The following is a 12282-nucleotide window of genomic DNA, read 5'->3' as shown; positions in this document are numbered from 1 at the left end:
AGCATCGATCGTTGCCGTATTTAGTATTTAGTATATGATAACTATATGTTTAATAATGCTAGGTGCTAGCCAAGCTGGCTCTAGTTTAGCTTCCTGCCAAGCTTCTGGACGTTCACGGAGCAGGGTACGCGCACAGGGAGAAGGAGAAGGAGAAGGAGGGGGAGGGGGAGGGGGAGGGAGGAGCAGATTGCAGTTTGATAGACGGCATCAGTATCCAATCATTGTGAACGGTCCGTTCACAATGATTGGATACTGTTTTTCCTAGATTGTACGTTCTAGAGGCCACTAAAACTTTTCATTTTTGTGTCAAAACTTTTAATTAATTGGTTGCAATGGGGGTGTGAAGAGTATTTCAAGCAATATGTAAAAAAATGTTCCAGAAAAAGATCCCCTACCCCACCTTTAATCCTTTTTATATAATATTTTAGGATAATGATACGGTTTTAACAAATTCCCACTATAGACCTGTGTGCAATGGCACTGCATTCGGGAAGGATTTCACCATGTAGCCAGTTTTGTAAATATGAATTAACTTTTATTTTTCTAAATGTTTTTTTTTTCTTTAGAAAAAGGTGAATCCAGATTTGCAGGTGGAGGTCAAGCCCAGCATTCGAGCCAGAAAAATTCAGGAAGAGAAGATGAGAAAACAGATGCAAAAAGAAGAATACTGGAGAAGAAGGGAGGAGGAGGAGCGCTGGAGAATGGAGATGAGGTAAACCACACCGTTCGATGGCCTTTAGATATCAGCGCATCATAAGGATTGAATAATTTGGCCACATCATTGTGCCTATTCTTTGGAGGGAAGAGGCCATTAAACAGGAATTAGCTTTTAGGTTTCTTCTTTTGTGTGACGCTGACGTTCATCAAGATCTTTGGCCTCCAGTGTGACACTAAATACAAACCCAGGAGTTCCATGTAAGTTCAGGATCCATGACTGTCAGGTATGAGATATAGAAATCACCCGGGGTCTTGTTTGGTTCTGTCCAACTGCAGTTACTTTATCTTTGACACATGGATCTGTTTGTTTTTTTGTAAATAGTACATATATGTCGTTTTCATCTCATAGCACTTCCAAAGTTGCTTGCAGGGGTTTGATTGACCATCATAAAGCTTAGCAAAAGGATGCATTATCCACAATAACAAGCCTTGCTGCACTGCTAATAGGATCAGTTTTTTAAAAATGGGACTGTTGGTGGGCCAAACTCTGTATGGTCCTTAACATATGACTTGTAAATGTCACATGACTGAGCTGATTTGCAGAGCGGCAGCTCACCGGTGGCCAATAAGACATCACATACACATCTTTTCTTTGTGTGCAAGTGGCTGTACATGTGACGTACTATTGGAACGCTCAGAAGTGTCTTATTTGACTTCTGCAGTAGTATTTTACAATACACATTAATGTATACAGCAGAACGGTCAATGGGTACAATCAATGCTAAAAAATATAAACGAATAAACCAAAAGTTGTTATAATAGCTCACAAAAAAATTCAATTTGGAAAAAAAGTTCCATGTATTTTGCCGATTTAAACAAGGGAAGTTGAGCTCAGAGGGCAGAAATCATTCATGAAGAACCAGTTCAAGGCACACTGTTGGTGTGTTCAAGTGAATAGTTAAAGGTGCCCAAACATTCCCAAATAAATACTATAACTATGATGTTGTATAGAAACCATTTCTATGAACTATTCAGCTGAGCTAGCGTGTGGACAGCCTGCCGCACTGTAATACTGCCGCACTGTAATACTGCTGCACTGTAATACTGCCGCACTGTAAGACTGCTGCACTGTAATACTGCCGCAAGGCTGAAGCTTAGAGCAAGCAAACGTTACCATTGCAAAGATCAAGGTAAGCATTAAAGATATGAAAAAACCCCAGTAGATATTGGTGTATTCTCCTCTCTGGAGACTGCTATGTAAAAGGAAAGGGCTGAAATCTAATGCAGAATTTGCTACATCTTGTGGATGTAGGATGTAGCTTGTTGTAGCGATACCTTTTCTCACTGTGCTCATGTGTGGGATTCCATCTTTGTGCTGATATGGATCTTACTGTATTTTGTGAACTGTACACATGTAAGGTTGCTGTATTATCCTGACCTGATCACACAGTATCAGTAGTAGGATCCAAGTTAGGGTATGTTTGTCTTATTGGTTGTTAATTGGCTATTTTCTGACCCCACCCACACACACAATTGACCGATTGCACTTAAAGGGGAAGTTTTTTTTTTTTTTTTTTTTTTTTAAACCTGGACCTTATTTCTGGCATAAAATACCTTCATCTACTCACCGATGACAGTTTGGTGAAAGTCGCCGTCCTTCAGAAGATATTTAGATCCCTCAGATCGGCGTATATCCATATAACCGGAGACAACCGGGCAGAGACAATACAGCCTCTAAATAAGGCATTATCTGTCTTTATTTCACCAATACTTTAAGACCAATGAATGAATGAACGCGTACTATTGCGCTGTTAGTTCAGAGCTGCCCTGTTGTTATTGGGGGCTATCGGGGGCTTATGGGGGCTTTCTTCACACGAGTCCACTGGGATTGATGTCATCAACGCTCGCCGCTGCAGCACTGCTCATTCACTCCGTGCTCTGTGACAGTCGGGTATCTTCACACAGAGTTTGCTGCTGCTAGTTTGGTGCAACATGGCAGGATGTCCACCAGCTTGTTCTAAGGAAGTCTTTCGTGGTGTCCCAGACTGTTGTACTTTCTGTGGTTTTCTGTATACTGGTTGTTTAGAAGAGAAAACATTTGATCTTCTATGAATTTAACAAATTTGGGGTCTGAAAGAAGGGTCTGGTTGAAACACCAGTGCCTGTTGCTACGAGGATATTGGCGAGGGTCATGTTTAAGACGATAGGGGCACGATCTGACACAAGCATGCTTGATAATCACAAGAGTAAACCTGACGGGTTAATTTTTTGTCAATGAGGAAGTAGTCAATTCTTGACTCGGTATGGCACCAGATGTCATTAACCGTAGCTGGACATAAAAGATTGCTCATCGGGTTTGGTTTGGAAGAGGACCGGTCCAATGCTGGGTCCAACCAGCCGCTCTAAGAGAAAAAGAGCTGAGGTCGGGCATTGAAGGAAAAACATGTTCACAACAGCTCTCGTCTGTGTTGGGAGCATAAGATATTTTATCATTTCCCTGAGACAAACACACATCGGCTGTTGGTATCTGAAACATTTTGGTCGATAAGAATTTAGATGCCTTTAACTTGAACCTGATAGCAGTCAGGAGTTATCTGATCCACTTATGTGTGTTTCTTGCAAAAAGGCAGAACTGTATATTGTGAGTCAAAGTCGCATTTCTTTCAAAATTTCTCTGCGACACTTGGGCCCATGGGGATGTCAAGCGTTAGGGGGACCTCGTCCATGTTGGTGATATGATCCGGTGACTCGTTGTGTTCAGGTACCTGCTTTTCAATGAACTCACGGAAACCGTCGACCTTGGCTTGGAAGTCTGCCGGCAGCTTCTGACACACCGTTGTTCCAGCACCCACCTGTGGACTCTCCAGCTCTGCCATCTCGCTTTCAGTTTAGCTTAGTTTAGCTTAGCTTCCTTTGTTTTCTTCACTGCAGTCAGATTAACCTCTGCTTTTTCTCCAGTCCCTCACAAGTTTCTCACTCACTCCAAACTTGCTTTCTGCTGCTCGATGACAGTTTTCAGCTGCATGTTTTACTACCTGCAGTTTGTAATCTACAGAATAGGATTTTTTTCTTTCTCAGTTGTCTTTAAGTTGATGTTTCAGTGGTACAGGACCAGCACATAGTTGTCACAAGCCTACAGTGTCCTCTTGTGGCTGTAGACAGCAATGTTTACTCCTTGGTTCATGTCAGTCAGTATGAATTACCATTAAAAAAAATATTTTATACTCTATATATTTTGATATATAAGTCGCACCACCAGCCAAACAAAGTGTGACCTATAGTCGGGGGAATACGGTAGACGCTTTGTACTGTCTGATGTGCATGAAAACCTTACTTCTCTTCACAGGATGGTTAACATTCCAGCTCGTAAAATTTAAGTGAGTTCCCATCTACTTTAAATTGAACCATGAAAGTAGGTTGCGAAGCACTAACAGGAGGAAAATAAGTATATAGGGTCGATTTGGTCAAGGGTACTCAGATCAGTGTTTCTGATAGACAATACAATGGGTCATATACAGTTAAGGTCTTCTGAGGCTCTACTGGTAGTGGAGCAAACAACTCCTTTGGTCAAATTTGACAATGGGTGTCTCTTTGGTAACTCAACCAAAGAAACGCTTAAGGTGACTTCTGAACAACAGACGGCCCTCTGATTAATTCCCTCGCCTCCTCCGCAGAGCTCAGCATGTGTTCTTTGTTATTAGAAACATTTTAATATGGTATTACCTTTGTGCAAGCAACTGTTGACTGCCCAAACACTAAGCACTTCTTCTTTCTCTACGAGCTGTGATTTACTCTGGGTTTCCAGTTGTGAAACTACAAATCTTCTTTGCCTTTAAGATTTTACTTCATTACTAGGATTCTTCATTTAAAAAACCAAAGAAAAAGCAGCAGAACTGGAATACGTTGTCACTACTGTCATTGCTAAAGAAGACAAAACATGTTGAAGCTCCTTTTCTGAGCATTTGGAGTTTAAGACCAGTTGAACTGGTTTAACTCCTAATGAGAACTTCTGACTTTTAGGCTATATTCTTAATGTGGGTTTCTACCATTTCTACATTCATTAAGACAGTTTCATGTTGTTGAATTGCAGACGTTATGAAGAAGACATGTACTGGAGACGTATGGAGGAGGAGCAGCATCACTGGGATGAACGGCATCGTATGCCAGATGGAGGGTATCCACAGGGGCCTCCTGGCCCTCCCGGTCTACTTGGAGTCCGGCCTGGCATGCCGGGTCTGCAGCCACAAGGTCCCATGGTAGGGCTTAACCACTGTGTCTTTGCTATGCACCACACACAAGTCTGACAGAACGTACTGTACCATCTACTGCGGCTGCATAAATGATTCCAGGAGAAAGGGTTGGCCTCAAGGAGGGGAATTTGGTGTCTGAGAGAGGTCATTTTAAGAATGATGTCATGGTAGTTGTAAGGAGAGTGGGTCACTAGTTTTCTGACAGGTTAGCAAAAATGTGTGTATTAATACTTAACTAATACAGAAGGGCAATTATATTGTTGCAAAAAAAAATAAAAAATAGTATTTACTTCCAAAAAAGTAAAGCGAAAGGAACCCCAAGTAAAAAGACAGAGATTAATATGTGTAGTAGAGAACCTCTGGGAGGTGGATAAGGTCAGGAGGGGAAACAGCTCAGGAGGAAGAGCAGTCGCCCACCATTCGGAAGGTCGGTGGTTCGACTCCGGCTACTCTGGGCTACATGTCGAAGTGTCCTTGGGCAAGACACTGAACCCCACGTTGCCTCCAGATGCATCCATCGGTGTAAGAATGGTTAGAAAGCACGTAGTTATGCACAGACTGAGACGTGCTGTATGAGTGTGAGTGAATGGGTGAATGTGGCATGTAAAGCGCTTTGAGTACAAGTACAGTCCATTTACCATTTAACAGAGAATACAAGATGAGTTCTTCTTCTTCATCCATCACACTGTTCAATTCAGTTTTATTTATATAGCACCAAATTACATCAAATGTCATCTCAAGGCACTTCAATAATACAGTCCAATTCAAGCCAATTGGAGCTCAATTCATTGTAATCATAATAAATTTCAAAATAATCCAATTCATTCATATAGAGCCAATTCAAAAACATTTTCCGAGCTAAGGAAACCAACAGATTGCACCGAAACTTGTCTGCAGTCCAATCTCCCGTCCTGAGCGTGCCTGAGGCGACTGTGGAAAGGAACGACTCCCTTTTAAAGGGATAGTTCGCCTCTTTTGACATGAAGCTGTATGACATCCCATAGTAGCAATATCATTTATGAACATTTTCTTACCCCCTGCTGCGTCCTGGGAGCCGAGTTCCAGCCTCGTTTTGGTGTTGATGAAGGTAGTCCGGCTAGTTGGCTGGGGCTTAAAAAATAAAGCGTTTTCCTGCTCAAAACAATGTGTGTTCAAAAGAGTAATACATTTGCATCACAAAATCGTTCATCCAGAAAAAGTCAGACCTCACAATCGCTTGGCGCTATTTCTCTCTACCTTCGTACAGCACTGTACTGCTGGGTCATCAGACAGACTCTTAATTATCTTTGGATAACTTTCTGCACACTACTAACTTTCACACAATCCCCTTGTTTATGGTCAGTGTTTTTATCAGGATCACAGATACAATTTTTAGTTACAGCAAAAACTTAAAGAAATAATTGTATTCTGTCATTTATAGTTCTTTGAAGAAAAATCCGAATCAGCAGGTCCCTCATTTAGAAGAACTGGAAATATGAGTTGTTGTTACAGTCATGAGTCACAACATTTGAGAAGAACAATGTTTTATTTGTAATGCAGCGTATGTCTTTGGAACCAGTGTAAAACCAACCGTTTCACATTTGTGTGGTTTTCAGCCCCCACGCCGTCCTGATTCCTCGGACGATCGCTATGTCATGACCAAGCATGCAGCTATTTACCCCTCAGAAGATGAGCTCCAGTCTATCCAGAAAATTGTATCCATCACAGAACGTGCTCTCAAACTGGTCTCTGACATCATTACAGACCAGGAAAATGCCAAGGAGGAGGACAAAGAGAAGAAAGAATCGTCCAAAGACAGGTGCGGTAATAATAACAAGTTTGTTTTCCCATCATCAAACAAATGCTTTTCTTCGGGGCAGGGACTTGCACAGTTTATCAAGACTGTCTTAGCGACGCCTACTTATAGAATCAAATGGTTGCTATCAGTGGAGCATGGAACAGCTGTCTAATTAGTTTGGTCACCTGACAAAATAGGTTCCTTTTTATTAAAGAGCTACAAGGGATGCCATTTGAGTTGAATTAATAATAATTCTAATAATATATATATATATATATATATATATATATATTAATATTAGGGCTGGGCGAGTTAACTCGTTATTATCGCGTTAACTTGTTAATTATTTAACGCCGATAAATATTTTATTGCGCATTAACGCAGGTTTTATTATTGTAAAAGTCTGTTGAATGCATCACATTCACACAGTTACAGCAAATACCACGAAGCATGGAGTAATAAAATAAAAATAAACTAGCAGGTAACATCACCGTTACAGGTGTGAAGCTCACAGAGCTAACCGGCGCCAATTCCTGTTTTACTCGTTTCAACATAAAAGCACGTATTTCAAAATAAATTTAAAAAACCTCCTGCATTTACAGCCAAGTTGAATTGTCTTCTCACCGTAGTAGTTCCAGTCTAAAATATCAAAGGCAAAACACACAACTGATACCAGCAAGTCATTCAAGGAAACAGACAGTGGAGCGAGGCTTCTACATAAAAACTACATAAAGATGCTGATGTTAAAAGTGTGTTTGCACAACAAATGTTATGGCACTTTCATTCATATGGCAGCACATTTAAAATAAAACTAAATGCTAAAAGCTATACACTACTTTTGAATTCATTTTTGGATTTTGCGTACAAATGCGATTAATCGTGATCAGGCAAATCATGTGATTAATTAGATTAAAAATATTAATCGTTGCCCAGCCCTATAATATTATATATATATATATATATATATATGTTTGTATTGTATTATATGATTTTAGAATACTGTATCAAGTTTCTACTAGTAGAAACTTGATACAGTCATATTATGCTTATGTATTTTCCACTGAGCTTTGTTCTGTTAAATCCCTTCATTTTGAAGGGAGAGGGGTTGCTCTCTGGTTTGAGTGCTGTGCTCCTCAAATAACTCCTGCTGAGACTTTTTCAAGAGTCTTCAAAATACCAGCTAATGCCTGGAATAAGAACATGGATGTAGGGCTGGGGAAAAAAAAATGAGAGGATGAGGAGCAAGTTTAAAGCATGCGTCCCCTCGGTCATCATGGGAAACGTGAGATCACTTGGCAAATTAAATGGATGGAGATTAGAGCCCAACAAGGATGCGGTGGGAATATCAGGAAGACAGTTTATGTTTCACCTACACATTGCTGACTCACCCCTCTACTCAGCTTTTAGAGTGAACAGGAAAACAAAATGCAGACGGAGTGGCATCAGTGAAGGAAGAGATGCAGAAAAATGCTTGTCATCCAGGACAAATTATTATGGAGCAGATATGGCTTTGTTAGCTGAGTTTCCATCCGTTTTAAATGTTAGTTTGGTTATGTTGTATGTCATGATCATCACCGTTGATGCTGCATGTTACATTGTCGGCTCAGTTTTGCCTAACTACAAACTCAACACCCCAATGCTACAGATTTCAAATGCATGTAGCTGCTATTCTGGTGTGCCATGGTGAAGAGAGGGATGAGTCAAAAGGTGATTTATGTTCCAATCCCCTGCTATGGGCGAGAGCTGGAGCTAAGATATGTCCAGCATTTGCTATCCAGAGACTTCAGGAAGAAGATGCAAATAAAACTAGCTGCCGTGGCCAAATATCAGAGAAACATTGAATGTCTGCCAGAGATCAGGTGACCATTATCGTGATCTTTATTCTTTTGAGTTAGCCATCTGCTTCCTTGAGGAAAAAGACCTGATTACGATTAGCCAGGTGTGTAAAAATGGGTCCAGTTTTATCTGCTCAACTCTTGGAAGAGGCCCAAACCACCACAGGTGTTTTTCAGATGCTCTTAAGCCTCACTCTAAGTGCAGCTTGCACAATGAATGCTCTTGAATATGTTTGCAAATATTTAATTTCCAATTGAATGAGGTTCGCATCAAAGAGGGAGAAGCTGTGGAAATATTTGTGTTCCAGGCACAAATGAGTATCTGCATTGCATTTTTACAGGGCATCACCTGAACTGGTGCAGGGTTAATCTGTTATCAAATCTAAGCTTTTCTTTTTCTTTTTTGTTTTATTCTTGACTGTTAAAGATGTGGGGAAAACAAAGTACTATCTCTTGTTTTTCTTTTCATTTAGAGGTGCAAATACATAGTACAACTCTCAGTGCAATTGTGAAACTGTTTATGTGAGGATCTTTTACCTTTTCAGAATGACATGTTATGCATTATTCGCTTCTCATGTCCCTTGTTCAACTATTTAGAGCCCTTAAGGGGGTGATGAGGGTTGGAGTCCTGGCCAAAGGCTTGCTTCTTCGCGGGGACAAGAATGTCAGTCTGGTCCTCCTCTGCTCTGAGAAGCCCACAGAGAGCCTCCTTTCCTGCATTGTGGAGCACCTCCCCAAGCAGCTAACAGTATTGTCTTTACAAATTTCACGCAGAAATGTTGTTTTTTTGTTATTTAGGTTCAAGCAGGCTATTTTTTTCCATAACCGTAACTCATATTAAGCTATTAACTCTATACATGACGGTCACCTAAGCTGTAAAGTGGACTTTGAATCAACTTTGGCGCATTTACGTCTACACCTCTTCTTTTTTCCCCCCCCAGGTGGTAACGCCAGAAAAATACGAGGTCATGGGATCTACTCAGGAAGCAGCTATCATTCTGTCATCCTGCAGCGAGCCAAAGATGGAAGTGACAATCACACTTACTTCACCTGTCATCAGAGAGGAAAATGGCCGGGATGGAGGTTGGGAGACCCATCACAACCTATTCCTTTGCTCCTTCTTTCTTGTCTTTTTGCTATCTCTTGATAAAATCAGTTTCAGAATTTTGGTTGATACCCTAAAGAGCATCGTCCTGCTGGCACACCGCAACCAGTTTGTTTGGTTTTAATTGGGTCATCGGTGCAAATGCCTCTTAATGGATGAACCATTTCCAGAATAATAGGAAGTCAAGAGAGTCAAAGTTTCTCCTATGAAATAACTGTAGTTGTGGGCTTTTTCCCTCAGGGTTTGCACTGTCCATCATCTTAATTTAAACAACAGATTGTCATTAGTTTTTTGTTGTCTTTGTTTGTTTTTTTCAATTCAATCTTGGATTACTCAATTACTTTTTTTGGTCTAAAAAGCCCATGAGAGACCCCCAACTTAGTTATTTTTCCAATTAATACTCTTTCCTATTATCTAGGGCACATTAACTCTTGTGTGGGATGAAAAATATGAAAGAGAGCAGTGCCAGCAGTGTTGCTCTTACACCTTTTGTTCTATAACTCCTACCTCTCAAATGCTATATTTCATCCTTTGGACAAAGCATGATCAGTGTTTGCATTGTGTTAAGTCTAGTTATTCCCAGGCGAAACTCTATTTTGTTTCCTGTGTTCCAGGAGTCATTTATATTGTTGGCTATAGTTAATGAAATGATCTGCACTACATCTTTTTTCCAGATTTTCTTTTGAATTAGATTAAAAAAAAACTATTTCCTGCAGAATACAAATAAGTAGATAACAGGAGGCACATGTAAACCTCAAGTTTAATTTACAGTAATTTTACTGTAAAAATCCATTTTCAAATTAAGATTTGAAGGTAAAAGTTGTCATTTTCCCACAGGAAACAAATGTTTCTTTTGTGTGCTGGTGAACAGTTCACCATGCTTAAGCCCCCTGTATAAAGTGCTCCCCTGAGTTGACAGGCTTCTTCTTTTACACACATAGGACTCAAAATTTGGCTAACAATACAAGACTGATTAAGCTAAAGTCAAAGACTGACAAGCTTTTGTTTTTTGATGTCGCTGACATTGGAAAGATGACAAATGATTTAAATATGGGTCATTTTCTCTTGAATCAATTGATTTTAGAAAGATTGTGATTAATCAGGAGCCACATTGTTATGAAATTGAAACCGATTGTTCCAAGTTATTCTTAGGGGAGTATTGTTAAAAGTTCTGGAAAGACGTTTACCATCGAGGAATCTCTGGTTGCACCTGAGCACAGCCTTTTGGAAGCAATGACTGCTGGGGTCTTATTCCAACCTACTCATGTTAGGTGTGCATGCAGTGATATCTAACACTTTTTGTTCTATGATATTTGTCATATATTCAGTCTCTTCAGCAACCATCGCTTCCTCCTTTTTCATATTTGTAGCAATCTGTATCTATTTACACAGCGACACAACCCCCAAATTAGAAGTTGGATGGTATGGATGATGCTAATCTCCAAATAAGTCGGGGGCGGGGGGGCAGTGATTTCCTAATTTATTTTGCCCTTTATTTCAAAGACAGTGTGTGCCCAAAATATCTCTTTAAGTGTACAGTCCATCTGTCTGCATTTCAGGCCGGCAACACATTTCAGAAACGGTTGGGCCAGCAGAAGCAGAAGTGGCATAAGCCTCGTTTCCACTGTCGGTACGGGTCGAGTCAGAGCCATCAAGCTCTCGCTGCACAGCTTCCTCACCAACAACGGAGAGCAGAGCCTGGAACCGGTCCTGTGTGCTCGGTACCCCAAGCAGAAGGGTTACAGACATGGCAACGGGTTCCATGGGACCGGTACGCTTTGGTGGTAATGGAAACACTGAAATAAGCGAACCGCTCTGAACCGACCCGTACCGGACTGCGTAGTGGAAACGGGGCTACAGATCGAGGTTTAAACAAATGTAAGGGATGTTATTTAGAACAGGTGGTGATTCTAATCACACCTGGGAGAAAAGACTTTAACTAAGAGAAGATGCTCCGTGTGTGAACACATGTGTGAGGGGAAAAATCAGGGAAATATTTCAAACCAATGTTGGAAGGAATTCTCATTTCTCTCCCACTGCAGAGCGCATCATGAAACATTGTGGAGGAGTTTCAGTGCAATAAGATGCCGGCTTGAGTTAGACATCCATGGTTTCCAAACAATCTTTTAACACCTCGTGGGCGAGGGATGGGGTCAACCCTGTTCAGGGGTTTCCTCAAATTCTCTGGGATGGACTGTCCCCACTGTGGAAACGTGGATTGTGATCAGGTTTATCAATGTTCCAAATCTTTTTATTTTTCATTCGATTTTTGGGGGAAATGGACTCTGTATTCTAAAGCCCACCCAAAAGCCAGGCACTTTGATGCTATGCAACTGTGTTGGTGCCATGGCAACGCTCACTACGCTTCTCTGATGGTAGCCTTTATGCAGAAAAGTACACAGAGATTTTAGAAGATGCTGATGCAGCCTTCAAGCTATATTTTTCAGGAGCGCCTTTCCATTTTTAACAAGATAAGGCAACCCCCCCCCCCCATTCAGCACACATGAAAAAGCTGTGAGAGGAGAGAAGAGGGTACCAACACTGGAATGGCCTGCTTACAGTGCCCAGATAAGGTGTGATTCTGAAATAAAAAATAGGGCGGTAAGTAACCCTGTACTGCTGCACACCTTAAAACATGTTTGCAGTAAAAAAAAAAAA

At 40.8% G+C, this 12282-nt stretch overlaps 1 protein-coding gene across 2 annotated transcripts in view; it reads left to right on the top strand.

The window, feature by feature from the left end:
* Nucleotides 1-12282, top strand: part of zfr (zinc finger RNA binding protein) — a 44711-nt gene that overhangs the window by 22258 nt on the left and 10171 nt on the right. For both annotated transcript variants that reach the window (XM_075468141.1, XM_075468142.1), the window contains exons 11-15: nucleotides 567-712; nucleotides 4748-4913; nucleotides 6503-6705; nucleotides 9117-9267; nucleotides 9461-9602. In XM_075468141.1, coding sequence (XP_075324256.1) covers nucleotides 567-712; nucleotides 4748-4913; nucleotides 6503-6705; nucleotides 9117-9267; nucleotides 9461-9602 — 808 coding nt within the window. The remainder of the gene's footprint in view (nucleotides 1-566; nucleotides 713-4747; nucleotides 4914-6502; nucleotides 6706-9116; nucleotides 9268-9460; nucleotides 9603-12282) is intronic.

Source organism: Odontesthes bonariensis, chromosome 6 (genome assembly GCF_027942865.1).
Source record: "Odontesthes bonariensis isolate fOdoBon6 chromosome 6, fOdoBon6.hap1, whole genome shotgun sequence".
NCBI lineage: Eukaryota > Metazoa > Chordata > Actinopteri > Atheriniformes > Atherinopsidae > Odontesthes > Odontesthes bonariensis.
Note: the sequence above shows the minus strand (reverse complement) of the source record. Positions and strands in the feature narration are given on the sequence as shown.